The 16,795-nt window shown below is 38.3% G+C and overlaps 1 protein-coding gene across 4 annotated transcripts in view; it reads right to left on the bottom strand.

The window, feature by feature from the left end:
* MED13L (mediator complex subunit 13L) overlaps positions 1 to 16,795 on the bottom strand; it is a 202,240-nt gene that overhangs the window by 27,259 nt on the left and 158,186 nt on the right. For all 4 annotated transcript variants that reach the window (XM_080365613.1, XM_080365611.1, XM_080365612.1 and 1 more), the window contains 8 exons: positions 15,565 to 15,787; positions 14,478 to 14,583; positions 13,938 to 14,062; positions 12,451 to 12,550; positions 8,819 to 9,039; positions 5,443 to 5,648; positions 2,132 to 3,078; positions 1,253 to 1,432 (listed from right to left, as the gene is read on the bottom strand). In XM_080365613.1, coding sequence (XP_080221739.1) covers positions 1,253 to 1,432; positions 2,132 to 3,078; positions 5,443 to 5,648; positions 8,819 to 9,039; positions 12,451 to 12,550; positions 13,938 to 14,062; positions 14,478 to 14,583; positions 15,565 to 15,787 — 2,108 coding nt within the window. The remainder of the gene's footprint in view (positions 1 to 1,252; positions 1,433 to 2,131; positions 3,079 to 5,442; positions 5,649 to 8,818; positions 9,040 to 12,450; positions 12,551 to 13,937; positions 14,063 to 14,477; positions 14,584 to 15,564; positions 15,788 to 16,795) is intronic.

The raw sequence follows: 16,795 nt of genomic DNA on the forward strand, positions 1-16,795 counted from the left end.
TTTTACTTTGTCATAACCATAACCACATCTCAGGAGTTCCTGTTCAATCAGAAGTAATAACATGAATACATTAAATTTGATTTTATAGTTCCTCATCTACCTCCACCTGGTTGTGTAAAATTACTAAGTCAAATGGTCGGGCAAACTTGTTCCCAGGTATACAATACTAAGCAAAGATACCATAATCCTAAAAGTTGCCTCCTGCTCCTCTCCAGAGCGAGTGCTCTGGAGCACCTCCTCTCGCAGCTGGGCGGACTGCCGCCCCACGTAACATGGTATCTCCCAGACTCATTAGCAGAAATATTGTAGGAAAAAATCAATCAAAAACATAGCAAGTAGTTTCTGCAGAACAGAATCCAACTTTTTAATAAAGTTAACGTTCAGTAAAAATTACTGAATCTATATCAAAGGCTCTGCTACTTACTATATGGCAATTTCAGTTTTATTCTCTGATAACAACTGGCAAACCCTAACTCTTTAGAAGTTACAAATGCTGGAGAAATCACTAGATGAGAAGTACTTCTCAGGAAGCACAATAGCTTTAGACAGGAACTGTGGTTACCACAAGTTGTCCCAGCCCATAAGGAAAACAGCAATATATTAAATACCAACAGCAAGAAAATAAAGCAAAACTGGATGGAACTGTAGAGAAAAACCCACTAAACAAGACTGCGTCAGTTAAGACTGCAATAAACTGCAGGTGAGAAATACATATTTAAATGCCACTCCTTATTACGCAAATAGGCACACACAAAATCTGTTTGTTAGTTTGTGTTTTCTAGAAGTGTCACAGTCAGGACATACTTAAATTTAAACTTCTTATTAAGACTATGGGAAACCTTAGAACAAGAAACCTCTCTGCGGAGGAGGCATACCCACAGTGCATTGGTACCAGCTCAGGAAGCCCCTTCCCATTAGGATTTGGTTCAGTTTTAGCAGCTTCCTCTGTGCGTTATTTACACACCAGCCAGCTTCAGTACAAGCCAAAAGCCAGCCTCAGACAGGGAGTCTCAGCCTCACCTGGTGTTTCTGCACTCCTTAAATATTCATCAATCTGGAAGGATGAAACCTGCACTATGGCATTCATACGTGCTTCAAATGCCTTTTAAAGCATTTTAAAACCATGTGAGGTGCAGACAGCCCCCCAGCCATATGAAGCACCCATTTGTTCCAACGTATTTCCAGAAGAAAGTGCACATTTCTAGAAAACTGCTTTCATTTTAACTGTTGGCATATACTGCGATATATGTACCATAGGTTCCTCGCCCTGCCATCTTATGGAATTGCTGCCAGGTGAGTGGTCCCTGCACATGCTGGATGTTCTCCCAGGTCCTTCCTGTTCGCTTCTTCTGGATGGCATCCTGCAGAAAGGGCTGCAGCGACAGCAGCATGCGCACCACGTCCTGGGAGGAGAGCATGCTGATATCCAATACTGCAAATGACAAAAGGGCATCAATCATTTTCAGTGAGGAACAGGAAGGATTATTTTTGAGGTGACAACATTTCTTTGTGTATTGTTCTTTTGCATTGCTCTTCACAATGCCCATGAAATTTCTACAGCTCTAATCAGCTTAATGGCATTGAATGTGGTACTTTATGAAAACATTGCTGAAACACAGCTGTCATCATAGTCCTTTTCACATACTTGTTTCACTGTTGTTGTCCAGCTCAGTTCATAAGAAGTCAAAGCATCTTCAACATATAAACATGTAATATAGGTAATATTTGATTATAAAATCACTTCTTTTTTCTTTGCGACACTTTCATACAGCACATTTCTTTTCTACTGATTGCTTATACCCTTCTCCAAAAAAACAAGGGGCCGTAATTCTGCCTTCCCCTCAATAACTGAATTTGTTTTGCGTCAGATTTGTGAATCTCCATGGATTTTCACAATTATAGATCACAAAGTCTAAGGACAACTGGATTATTGGTACTTTAAATGTATTTTGAAATACATTTAAAATCTGAAATCTTTCATTAATCAGAAATCTACATTATTTTTAGAATATTTTTATGCATAACATTTCCCACATAAAGATTAAGCAGCTCACGATTGCTGAATTTCAAACAAATTTACAGAGGTCACAGAAAAATCAAAGAAAAAACCAGAACCCGTTCTGACCCATACCATTGCTGTGAGGCCAAGAGTGGACAGTGGCACTTCTTACTAGGGCTTCATCCACTTTTCCACCGGTGGGGTTGTCCACATACTGCCTGCCTTGCTCCAGGGCATTGAAGCATTCTATCCAGGAGTCGTTGCTGTCTGCCTGCAATCTGTCATAACTCCAGTTCATGCATGGGAGCGTCTGACGATTATTGGAGGACATATAATCCAGGCAGCTCAGAGATGTGAAAGGCTGTGTGTGCTGATTCTGGAGGAGGAGGAGGAGGCTCATGGGAGGTTCCTGGGTCCTTCTAGCTCCCTCTCCCATCTGAGAGATCAAGTTGCTTTGACATATCATCAGTCGTCTTTCTGCAGCTTGGCCAATGTCTGAGGTCTTGCCAAAAATATCCAGCTCATCCTCAATGAATAGCCCGGAGTTGTAACCTAATTTGCGGTTCATGATAGCGCTAAAGCCACAAGTGCAACGGTACTGATCCTCGTTAGATGAATCTGGGATGTATAAGCCGACATCTGCACCTTTAATATTCATATTACAGGCGCATATGCAACAACTGTCAAAGTTACGGTCTTTGAAGATGTTCAACACCGAGTCTGAAAGAATCAAGGTGACGTACAGGCTGTGGGCTTCTGGGATGGGCTGAACGGTGGCTGGCTCCACGGAATTAAGCGGTCGTGTTGTGGAAGGCGTAGAAGCAGGTGAACCTTGATCTGTGCTGTCATATTTTACAGATCCTTGACCGCTCGCAGTACCCCCACCTCTAGGAGTCCTTGGGGTCCTGGGTGTGCGTGGGGTAGGGACAGAGAAGCGGGGAGTTGCTGGTGACGGCAGAACTCCTGCTCCGCTGTTGCTGGCCGGAGCAGCACTATTTAGTGTCACTGGTGTATTCATCTGAGGAGTATTCATCTGAAGATAGTCTTGGTCAGCCAAACTCCCAACACTAGGCACATTGCTGTGAGAAAAATGAAAAAGAGAGTCAAATGCCATCACAAACTGGTCAGCTGTGAAGACCGATTTCGTCAAAACTTGTTTTTAAATACAAGGAGATGGTGAAAACTGAAAGGATTCATTGTAACTGTACTCAAGAAAGAACATGCGTTCTGCTCATAACCTTCTACTCAGGTCTTTCATTGAAATTGCAATTCTTTTCATCAGCGCCGTTGTTTCTTATCGTTATAATAGAAAGCTATCATCTCAAGCACTTAGCCCTCTTAAAGATTATTCCTGTGGCCTAAAACACAAACGCTCTAGAGAAGAATCTCTAGATACCAAGTTAGGATTTTAGGATATTTTCAACTCTCTTAGGGAAAAAGAGAAAGAATTGTTGTTTTAAACAATTCCTCTGTAAAGAGATACACATTAGTGGGAATGAAAATAATATTTCAGAGGCATAGAAATCTTACCTTATTTTAGAAATCACCACTTTGAATAGCTGTCGGAAGTGATGCATGTGGCAGTTATATATAATATATATAATATTGCCTCATGGGGATATGCAGCTGGTAACAGTATATCAGATACCACAAATGCATGTGCTCATTTAGGATTATGCAGTCCACAGCACAATATGAAACACTGCATTACAAACTCTTAGTCCAGTACAGCCAAGAATCATGTTTTTGGGTCATCTCCTGTCACGACTGGTTTTTATTACTCTGTTTTTGTCATTTTCTGCCAAATTCATGCGACCAAAGAACAGTTTGTACGTTACCACGAGTTCTATCTTCTCTTTAGAATGACTCATATCGAGAAACAGGTAACACAGGGCCAATCAAAAGAATAAGATTTTTACTTAACTCTTTCCAAGTCGTTAAAAAGCTGCTCACTTTTCTTGAAATATGTTCATTACATATTATGGCAAGAAAAAAGTGTAAGAACTCATTACGTTTCTTAATAAAGGAGGGGAAACAGGGTTTATTTTGTGTAATTTAAAAGGAGTACTATTTTAATGCTCACATATCATTAGTGACTTGAAAAGAGAAACAGTGAGGACCTTATTCCTTAGAATCATTTTATTACCTTGAACTGATGTATGTCCATCTCAAAGGAAGAGTGGAAAAAAAAAATGAACAAAGGTCTGAAGGAGTTCTGAATCTGAAGCATACTGAATGCCTCAGACTAATAAGAAAAGGTGACCTAGAAAACTTGATTGGCAATCACCACTCTGTCGGAAGCCTGCAGTAATAATCTTCACTCTAATTGGATTATATTGAAAATGAAAGGGTTTTTTTTCCCCCCAACAAATACCTGAAATTAATAACCAGCTCAGGCCTGGTGAATCAGTTACTATTATGAAAAAACCTGAGAATTAAATTGCTCCCTAGGCACTATGAAGGGTTTACAATTTCTTTTCTGCAATTCTTTTGAGAACACTGAAGGATCCTTTGGAGCTGAAAAAGGACTGATTTAAAGGATTTACAGACTGATTTAAAGATACAGGCTACTTCCTCTAGAAATGAATGCAGTGCAGCAGGAGACCTTTGTACTATTACTATGCTTTTAAGAGGTTTTATTAATTTAATGGTGCAAATTTGTGACAGCTTTCAAAATCTCCAGCAATGAATTTCTTCCACAAACACTGCTAATTTCTGAGAAGTGAGTAAGAAATACAAGCTTTTAAATTTAATAGCAGTGTTTGCTTACAGGTCACAGCATTCTCATACTCGGCATCTTTTCTTTTAGTATTTAGAAAAGGGAGGACAGCAGCTCCAGAAGTGACCCATTCAGGTTAAACCACAAGAACTCAGAAGAGCTAACATGAGAGCACAGAGAAGAGCGCTGCCACAGGCCCACTCAAAATTTTAAAAGCCCTCAGATGACAGACTGGTATCGTCAGGACCAGGAATGATCAGGCTGAAGCTCAAACTAAATACACACGTACAAACAAGAGGGAAGCATAACCGTAGGCTGGAGAACTGGACACTGAAATGGAAGGACAGAGATGTGAGAGGTTAAGTGCGTTGATTTTATTCCCTAATACTTCTGTTTTATGTTTGAATTGCAGTATTTTCCTGTATCAGAAACTGTAGTTCATTTAAGTACCACATGTTCCTCTTTTGAAAGCACAAAGAGTGCAGTGGACACATACTGTAACACCACCAATTTCCTAAAGCTGTTTGAAATTCCAGTGTTCCGACTATCAGAACTTTTTTGATCTGAAACAGTGACATATTTAAAAGGTTTAAAATACATTTGCAGGTTACTTTATGGTTCTGGTATGTAGTAAAAAGCACTGATAATACATACAAACACTTTAACTAACGAGCCATTTCAGGTATAGGTATGACCAACTAGTTTCCTACAAGACTGTACTTACTTGTAGCCATCTCTAATGAAAGTGGCTGCAGGTGGCAAAGGAAGTTGTTCAATTTTAGGAGGAACAGCCCAAGAAGGCCTGAAAATGCAGGCATCGGGTATCTTCAGAGGTAGGAGGCACTGACTTGGCAGTATCTTCAGTGGAGCGAACACAGAGGAGCCCACAAAAGGTTGAAATGATGGAACCTTGTGCACGTACGAAAAATCCTGTAACATCCAAGTGACATTGCTTACAACAATATGGTAAGGTTGCTCTTTAGATATTTATTTTCATTAATTGTACTGTTTGAACCCTCTACAACTGCATTTTTTCCAATATTGGGTATATTTATTCATTCTACAAAATATTCAAGAGCAGTTCCATCAAGGAAACTCAGCTGAGGCTCCTTGTTATACTGAGATGCTATACAACTTCCATGTCAGTAGATTTCACCATTAGATTACCCTCATTTTAGACAAGCTATGTTTGAAAAGTGAGTACTGTACCATGAAATTGTCACACTGCCTAACTTTAAGCACCTAATTTAGGCACTTAAAAAGACTGATCTTTGCCAGGCTTCTCTACTGACAATGGAGAGAGAGGCTGAGTCACAGTGTGAAGAAACCTTAGGTGCTTTAAGTCAGCCTCTCTGAATAACCACCGTGTTGGGGAATAATATAATACAAGTAATAGCAATGGACACTTTACACATGCCAAATATTAAGTATAAACATATCATTAAGTATAAATATATAAACAATCTAGTAAACATAATATTCAATATAAATATAAATGAAGACCAGTCAAACTGGACTTTCATTGACTGCCGTTTGTTTGCAGAGAATGACGACAAGAACTTCAGCCAGAGTTTCTAGGGCTATTCCAAGTTTCTTTCAGAAGAAAAGAGCTAGTCCTTTTGAGGCACTACTGCAAAGTAAAAGCCATTATTAAAATAGTAACAGTAATCTCTCTCAGAATTTCAGTATTTAACATCTCATTAGATCTTTGCATTTTTCCCTTGCACCTTGTAAAGCATTGAGAAATGAGAAATGTGTGGATTACTATCTTCAGCAGCTGAATACTCAGCACAAGAAATCTACTTACATGTTCTCAAAATGATTAGCGATGGGTTTAGGTGCTTGTTTCCCCCACTGGTGTGTATGAGCAGGTGTGACACTTAAAAGCAACTAAACCGTGCTGTTGGAAATGTTTTCAGGCAGAATTGAAATATGTATTTTAATACTCCTAAAATGGTTGTGAGGGAGATTAAAATATCTTCTGTATCAATGACGCCCTAAAATCTGCTCCCACTCAAAAACTTTCAGCTCAACAAATTCCAATCCAGATCTTCTTTACAGACCCAACTTATCCTAGTCTTAGGCAAATTGTTTACTGCACAAACAGAAAGCCCCCCCACCAAGGTCTGTGGCAAAGCAAAGTCTTACAAACCTTCTAAGAAAACTTACTTCAAACTTCTATAATGGTATAAAAAGTGGTAGATACATAAACTGCATAAGGCAAACGGACAGGTGTACCTCAGCAAAGCCTCTAAAAATATGCTTTTTCTCATCATGCCCTCAAGTTGTAAGTTGGGGAAGAAGGAAGAAGAGATCTTGCAATAACAAGGCAGACTCGCTAGATCCGCCCAGCTTTCCAGGCGGTTCACTGTCTTCACGGGGGCACACTGACAACTAACTCCCTTACACTTTTGCAAAGTCTCTCTCAACAGAATTGTCTGTAAAAGCTCTCTGCCAGCTCAGTCCCTTCACAGGTGTCAGCTTAGCATGCAGCCCTGTGAGTGGTAACTCTGGGGACTGACTAGACACACTTTATCATAACAGGGAGACACAGCCCCTGAATGCAACAAGCTGTCTTACTTCCTCCCCTCCCAGGGGCAAAACCGAATGCTCTTATAGAGAAAGTCACCCTGCGGCTTGCCTGTGCTTTACTTTCAGTCTGCCTAAGAAATACTGTTACTGCCATGCAGGAAAATTTACTTATTCATAGCTAAATCATTTATACTAAGATAAATTTATATGTCAGTATTCTCATATTGATATATAGCCACTTCTTGTCCATGCAACTGCAAGTGCTGTATCTTTCCTTGTATAGCTCTCTCAGCAATGCAGATGCTTAAAAATAAGCCTTCAGTTAATTCCAGCACTGACAGGAACACCAAATGAGCAGGAAGGAGGTGGTGTCGGGGAGAAAAATGGCTGCTGAAAGAGAAGGAACAGGCTGTGGCAGATTAGGGACAGGGTGGGCTTGCAGGAGAAGAATTAGTCTATAAAATCAAGGGCTGGGAACTACCAGGACGACAGAGTTATAGTACGTATCTCCCTTTTTATTACCTGCATACAAATGAGCTTGCTGCAGAACAAGGTGATGTCTATTTCTACAAGGAATTGTGCATTTTTAAATAAAACACTCCCTCATGCTATATGCATGAAAATATGATAACGATAACTTCTGACAAAAGTGACAAAAATTGGCCCAAAAAGTTAAGTAATGCAGAGTAGACACAAGCAGGCAGAATGAGTTTATCCTAACTCTTAACCTGTGCTAAAGATGGAACAATGAAATACAAATCAATGTACACTAGGTGCTTATGTTAAGCCCTTTCATGTGATGCTATGGAAAAATGGATACATCTTGGTATGTAAAGTTGGGGAGGTGAGTACTAGTACCCAGCAGCCGAGTCTCCATTTTAAAATAGTTTTTTACTCAGATACACTACAGGACTCAATATAGGAGTAACTATGTGACATTACCTGACCTGTGTTATACAGAAAGTCAGATAAGAATGGTCCCATCTGGCCTTAAAACTTGTGAAGTAACATCAGCTGAAGAAGAAACAGAGCAAGTTCAACCCCTGGGCTTTCTCAGAGATTTTCAACCCTAACCAAAAAAGGCAACATTTCAGAGAGAAAAAGGCAGCCTTTCTACATGCACGATTTTATCCCAGCTGCATCCCCAGAGACTGGCAGCAAGGAGTGGCTATACATAAAAGGGCTACAGAAAAATTATCTGAAGAAATAAATCATTTAACAGCTATTTAGTCACAAGTATGATATTTTTTCATATATGCACATTCTTTCTGTTAAGCATAGGGCTCATTTCACATACAATATCGTTAGTTTCCTGAGAACACCCAAAAACATTACAAACATAAAATTACGAGAAGAAAAATACCTACAGTTAAAATAAAGGAAACAATTAAAAACCTCTTTTTACTAGAGAAAATTTTTTTCCCAACTAAAGACTGGTAAGGTACTTTATATGGATCCAGTTCATATTTGTTAAAGTAGTCCTTTTCACACACTACATGTGACTTGTTTATAAAAATCAGATCATACATAGAGGAGGTAATAAAAATACCGCATCTTCGGCATGTTACCTTAATTTCTTCAGGTTTAGGGCTACCTAATCCATCTTCCACCTCCATTTTAAACTCAGCAAGCTGTGTTGGAACCATGTTGACCATAGGACTTTCCATCATTCCCAAGGCAGTCACAGTCTCTGAACTTATTCCATCTTTATAACTCATTACCGGGGAGAAGGCAGGGTGTTGTTCTAAAGAAGGTGGTGTTGGGAACATCCTTTGGAGATCTGCCACAGCTAAATGTGATGAAATAATGCACTGTTAATCATTAAAATACAAATTCTCAAGGAAATCCAATAAAACAGACGTGACTGACTCAACACGAGCTCTTATTTCATCAGTTAAAACCTAGCACAGATTCTACAGACTTACTAGAGTTCTGACACCAGTATAAATCTGGACAAAAAGTTAATTCCTGGGGATATTTTGCAAGTTTATTGTTCAGCAGAAACAACAAACTGGTAGGTACCCAAATTCTATGTACAATTTTAACAACAAAATATTACATAATAGAAGAGATCAATCAACATTAATGCAAAGTTCACCCCAGCAGCTGTTCCTAAGGAGATACAGAGTAGTTCCTTCACTTTCTTAGAGCTGATAGGAAGCCCTAAAACAGGAGGCTTTTGGAATTACTGTGCACTTGGCTGCATTTTTTCCACTGACACAGAGTCATTGTAGTCTCATTTGGTCCATAGCGATGTAACTCCTGAAGAGAAGACAGGCTACTGTTGCTAACACAAACATCGGAAATTTTGCTTAAGAATCAGGCTGCCAGATATCCAAAAGTGACAAATGTCAGAGGAAGCCATAAAATTATAATTTCGCATCATTAGCCATTAAGCCAGAAAAATTCCTAAATTACTTCTCAGTAAATGAATGTAATATAATCATCCATCATATATTTTTCTTCTTTAACCAAAACAAACATACAAAAAACCCCAAAAGAAATGCTTTATGAAGTGTAATGCAGTCAAACAAAAATCAAAACAGTTGCATTTCCACCCAGCTACATTCTCTTTCCTTCCAGGTACCAGCTTCCATATTTATTTTGCTTAAAATTCAGAATATATGCTATCTTTTCCTGACTTGAATTAGGTTTCTCTTCTTAAATACTTTTTCTGACAGACTAAATGCCTAATTCCATCTCCATTCCTACACATACATCCAACCCAAGTTGATAGGACATGAGGACATACTTGTACTCAATAATGTTTGCAGCCTGAAGATTATGGAAAACTCATAAATAAATACAGATGGATTTTGGACTGGTAAACACTGCATTGTGGAACTCCAAATGGGTGAAACATAGTACTACTCTCAAAAACTAATTGAAAAAGAAATAAGTGATGGAATTAAAATTGTATTTAGTATACAAATACACACACTAACAGTACATTTTTGTAGGATGCTGCAACCTCAAGCTGTATCTCCTGTCTGCCTTAACAGAATTGTGCAGAGATGAGACAGCCAGTCTATTTATTTCTTTAGACAAAGTGAAACAACTCAAATAGGTGAAGTCCTCTCAAAATGGAGTTCTGCTGGTAATAACAGTCAAAACTCAACCCAAAGTCTTTCACAACCCAGAGCAGTAAAATAATGGGCTATGAATTATTCCCACTCAGTTCTTTCTCTGCCCCCTACCTTAGCCTCTGAATTTGTAAGGGCTTACTCTTGTCCTGATACAGAATAAATTAATATTGAAAACAGGTTCAGTAGAATGGAAAAAACTGTTTTCAACCCAATGCTAGTATGAAATATAATCTTCAGGATGTCAGCTGGATTAGCCACTGCCTCTGTTTTTCAACAAAGAGAAGTGCACTTTAGAAACTGGAGAAAGGGGGACAGGAAGGAAGGTTAAAATGAAATGCGGTCAGTAGGAATTTATGATGATGTACAAGGCATTTCAGTTCCCTGCAGGTACTGTTATGCCTCAACAGCTGGCGTCAAGGGGACAGCTACAAAACAGAAGTGTTTCTATTTAACTTATTTCATACAGCTCTATAGTAGATCATTTTCTCACACTCAAGCTCACTCCAGTTAGCAAAATTCTGCAGTGCAGATTCATAAAAAAGTTTAATTACAAAAAATCCCCCAACCCTACAGCAACAGGCTAACTATCATTATTCATTTTCATGTGTGTCATGCTTGAAAAAGCTTTGCATATTTTAAAAAGCTATGGATCAACTAAACCTGTCAAAATCCAATCTCTGTATACTTCAGACTTCTACATTTGAGTAAATCAGCACAGCTTTTATGGGTCCATAAAGCTCTGACTCATCTCCTTCAGACTGTTTTTTTTCTTCTCCTCAATTTGTTCTCATTACCAGCTGAAGTTAATGAGAAGGCATTAAAGGATGATTTGTAGAGAGATTTGATTTCTGCTTATAGCGGCCACAAAAATCAAACATTCTTCCTCCTCACCACTAAGTAATTTGTAATTCGTAATTTGGTTGGTTGGTGTTATACCAAAAATTCTCACCTTTCTGCTCACACATACATATACACATTTCTCTTTCATGTCAAAAGAAATGCCACCTATATAAACAGAATCACAGAATCGTTTAGGTTGGAAAAGATCTCTGAGATCATCTAGTCCAACTGCTAACCCAGCAGTGCCAAGGCTACCACTAAACCATGTCCCCAGGTGCCACATCTACACATCTTTTAAATACCTTCAGGGATGGGGACTCCACCACCTCTCCCTGGGCAGCCTGTTCCAATGCTTGACAACCCTTTGAAGAAGGTGAAGAAATTTTTCCTAATACCCAATCTAAACCTCCCCTGGTGTAACTTGAGGCCATTTCGTCCTATCGCTGCAACACCTCACTACAACCACCTTTCAGGTGCAAGAAATGCAAGAATGCCCAAACACCTCAGAAAGTACAAGTTCTCTATCCCAGTAGTTGCTGGCAACTTCTGTTGGAAAGTCAGTACAAAAAAGCTCTTTGTTTTAACATGTGTTTCAAACATTTCCAGTACTAAATGTAATTTCTAAGTTCCCTGCACTCCTATACCCTTCCTTGTACATGTGTAGTGCCTGCACAAGCTTAATTTCTACCATAACCATCTATCTGTAAAGGGTCTACAATGTGTCTTCAGTTAGAGCCTAGTTCTTTGGTTTTATTCATGCATGTCCACATCTAGATTACACCATAAAGGTGATTTTAGTCTGAATTTGTCGAATGCCAAACGCAATTTTCTTCCAAGACAGGTTGCACTATAATGGCCAATTGATACATCACAGCTTTAAACTCTTCAAATTCTTTAAAAAGAAGAATGATTTATAATTAAAGAGGGATATGACAATGATGTGACTGAGATTAAATACTGAATTGAGAATAGAGGGGATAGCTTCTAAATGAAGATTTGTAACAAAACCCTCCCATACTTCCAATCTAAGACAATAATGTCAAAGGAAGAGCATCTCAAATCTCAGCAGGCACATTAAAAATATATGTCTATATTACCATCCACTGTTTTCATTAAAAACTGCTTATCCTCTTTCGATATTGGCACCTGTTAATTACCAAACAAAATGAGCACACTACCTCTTAGTCCTGAAAAAGTGACATTAGAAGCCTCCTACGAAAAGGCAGTATGGATTTTAACTGTCAGCGAAGCAGTAATCAGTTGTCGTTACTTACTTGGTGGGTAAGGTACTGCTGTTCTACCATCCTTCCCTACAGGGCGTTCCTCAGACCCTACTGCGGGCATTTTTGATGACCGAAGAGCTGGTGATACAGCCTTAAAGCAGAAGAATCACATACCATATTAAAAAATTATACAAAATACTAGAACTCACAAGCTATTAAAAATTCTAGAACTCTCTGAATGAGATTTCACAAGAACGAAATAAGTGTACTTTTCTACTCTCCCATACACTCCCTCCAAGGAGCCTGGGTGTCTTTTTTGTCTCTTCCAACACTAAAACAAAAGAGAACAAAGTCTCTGAGGTATTTTTGCCTGTCTATACCCCACCCCAGATACGTACATATAAACACATATATCTCTATACACACAAATTATATTGAAAATGTTATCACAAACACCAAGCTTGAAATTGTTGTGACTACTCTACTTGCTTCCACGTTTGGACTACTCTAAGACAATAATGAGAATATGACACAGAGTAGGAATGCCATAAGTGGACTACCACAGGGGACAGCTCAACACATGCAAGTTTTAAAACAGGAAGAATATTAGGTCTGTCCAGGCCAACTTGAGAGAAAAAGGTTGGGATTTTTATTTTGACAGAACAGTCCTGTAGTAGATTTACACATTAACTGCAGCATCTTAAGTGTAGTTTGCGTGGAACCACAGAACAGGCAGAAGTGGTATATAAACTGGTGTACTTGAAAAGTACTGCCCAAGAACCAGACATCAGACTTTCAAATCCTATTATCTCCTATCAGCCAGTTCAGGATCATTATGGCTATACTAGATTAAGCTTAAAAATATTAATTATTTAAATCTTTGCCTTTCCTCGTGTCTTATTTTTTCCTGATAACTGATGTCAATCTGCTCTTCCTAATATTCAGCAATTCTTCCTCTTTGCACTAAAATAAACTGCTTGTAGGAATAGAAAGAAACATGTTTCTGGGAATTACTGAAGTTCAGTAAGGTTGAATTTATTTTAATTTGGGCAGTTTCTCAGACAAGGTAAACCAAGAAATCACCAGTTAATGAAACTAGGATCTCTTCCTTAACTTTCAAATAAACACAAAATACTGAGACAAAAACTGAGAACACAAAACTAGATGTAATGAATTTTTTTACCCATGGAAGTATTCTTATAGCCTGTCTATGCAATGACTGAGTCAGTGAGTTAGCTGTACACAGGTGCCCCTCATGACCGAACAACTGCCAGATAACACACGCTTTGATGTTACCTGAACAATCTCCTGATATTCCTGAATTATACACAGTGATGATTTCTCTCTTTGATCAATCTTCTGAAAGGATACCTCTCTTTGCTAGCAGTTCTTCCCAGTTAAAATCCAAGCCTGCCTACTTGGAAACTGCCTCTCCTATCTGTTAGGGATAATCACTCACCACTAGGATTCCATCCTCCTCCTCCTCTTTCTTGGCAAAGATTTAAGTCTACAGAACACTCAGTCCTACAAAGACTTACACCAAGCTCATCTTCATCTGAATTATCAAAGATATTATCTAGATCATGAAGAGATGGAGCCAGATCTGTTACTTGTGTCAGGCTACCAGAGCCTACTCGGCCTGCAGCATTGTCTTGCCGGGTATCTATCAAAAAGAAAAGGAAAAACACAGGAAAAATAGAAGCAAGTTAAAAAACACAAAATTGCATTTTTTCAGTTTTATTTCTCACTCTCAACAGGGGAGAAACAAGAATCACTGAGGCCCTTTTTCTATGATGTAGTCTAGAAATAACCTTGCAGTCAAGTTCTAAGCAAGCACCGAAGGTCAATCAGGAAAGAATCAAGGGTAGCTAATGCTCAACTTGAATATTCTAAAACAAATGTAGTAATTATGTTATTATAAAAAGGACAAGCAGAAACAAGTTCTTTCCATCTCAGGAGCTGTCTATAGCTGTCACCTTACAGTAAAATGTTCAGTATGTGATTTTCTCCTTTCAGATTTTATTGTATAGCTTTGAGTGGTTTTACTTTGCAGGGCGAATTAAAGAGCTTTTACTCACCAGTCTTAGGACCAGAACTGAAAATAGACATGGCATCTTTTCCATCAGGAACTGGTGTAGAATGACCTGTTGTCGGGATTTCCTTGGTACCAATTCCATCTTCTGACTATACAAAAAAATCCAAGAGTTTTTAATGGATATTAATTTAAGCTACCTAATAACAACTGTTTTTCTCTGTTAAGCAAAACTCAGGGCTCTGGGTTAAATGCTTTGAGACGTAAAACAAAGATTTAAGAAGGGAAAAAACACAGGTGTCTGCTGTTTATCTATGTAACAGGAAAACCAGAAACATTATGTATAATTTGCAAAGGATTATGTATATATCAGTTCACTTTGATAGCCAGTACAGATAATTGCCACCTCAATTTCTCCAGAAAACACATCATCTATGATTTTAAGCATGGTGCTACCTGCACAAGAAGAAATAAGTGAGTAGTCACACAATAAAAACAGCTGCGTAATGGATAAGGTACATGAGAAGTATCATGCATGCAGGGCAGGTGACCAAAGAGTGGTGATTAAATTGTTTTCTGTCACATATGGAAGAGCACCTTCTAAGGAAATGCTCAAATCAATACAGAGCCCCTGCCACAAATCCTCTCAGCAGAAGGCTACATTAATTTTGCCCAAGGGAACTAAAATAAACTTGGGCTGGAGAGATCTAAGTTTTGCAGCGAGGTGATATATCAAGCTGAAGCAAGCAAGGAAACAAAAAAAAAAAAAGCCCAGCAAATTCTTTCATCTCTACAAGTGACTAAAAGGCTCAAAATACTTTATTTCTTAGCTTAAATCTGGAACTTGCTGCTGGTCAAGTTGAATATATATAAATAGGAGGCATTCCTTGCCACAGAAGTGTTTTCATATACAAACAGGTTCAGAGGGATGACAGCAAGTACCGGTTCAGAAATACCACAGTGAAATGATGATTTTTCCTGTGAGCCAGTGCAGGAAAGAAATACATCTCTCTCCAATTTTGATCTGTGGAATAGGCTTTCTGTCTCCCTGAAAGCTGTAGAGCAAATACTGTGCTACATACTCGAAGTCCAACAGGAATGTCAGTGATAAAGACTCTGGATTTACATGTTACCTTGTTCTTTTTCAAAGGATCTTTCTCAGTCCCCAGTTTGCATTTTTTATTGCCAGTGAAGCTGTACTTTATGTCACCATCTTCAAAAGTGTAAGGATCACTAGCATCTCCCCAGCCTTCTCCAGGTTGTTGTATTAGAGGCAAGGGGTCAAGATAGTTCAGCGTCTGCACTGGTTTCTGCTCTTCCAAAATTTTAAACCGTTTATTAGGTTGTGCTAAGAGCCTGAAAGTAAAAATAAAAAAAGCAAAGCCATCGTGAAACAAAACAAAAACAAACATACCTTTTATAGTAAAGAAAAGTAACAGCTCTCAAGATTTGTAGCTGTCACACACAAATACAGCCCATGCCTCACTCTATCGTCCTCGATCTAGCAGGAATATTTATTTCCTCAATTAAAGGATGCATTTGCCTACATTTAATATTAAACATCTTACTGTATTAAGAACTACATTGGGACAATGAATAAAGAAACTTGTCACTGGATAATTCAGAACACTTTGAAGTGCACATAACCTTTTCAACCTAGCAAACTTCATTGCAATTACCAAAATCATTGTTGTTATAACTCAAAAATTCTTCCTCAATTAATTTTAGCTTACACATTTTCATTCATTACTCTCTTCGGTACAGCTTTTCTATGCATTGTCAGAATGCAAAAGTAATTTTTAGGCCAGGATAAAATGAATTCAAATTCTTATGCTAAATTTAAAAATAATTAACTAACTATCTTTGCATAAAAGAAAATATGTTTTAAAAAAAATAAAAAGACAGAGCTGAAAAATCCTTAACATTTAGGTAGTTCATGTTCTTCACTAAGGAAGACGCTGCACATTAACCCTAATTTTTCTAAAGTAACATTTACAAGGGATTAGCGTATGCCCTTTTCTGTGTACAGACCAGAAAAACTGTCAGGGTTTTCCGTTTCAATCCTACAGAGACTGAAGTTAATAGTAAAGCTCCTATCGGTTTCAAAGATCTGATAGTAGGTTTACAAAAAAAGCAGTGTTTTTCCATAATATAGTGTCAGCTCCTACTTGCAGAAAGCACAGTACAGCGTAATTTTAAACCCACACAATTGGACAAACCACACTGCAGTGCCTCTTAGTGTCATAAACAGAATTTCACTCAAAGCCAAGCATTTATGTAGTCAGAAGGTTGCATAACTAAACACAGCTTTTCTTTTTTTTAAATGATCAAAAGACATAAGCTTAATAAAACTCATACATTTGC

This window comes from Falco punctatus (assembly GCF_963210335.1).
Source record: "Falco punctatus genome assembly, chromosome: 1".
In the NCBI taxonomy this organism is placed as follows: Eukaryota; Metazoa; Chordata; class Aves; order Falconiformes; family Falconidae; genus Falco; species Falco punctatus.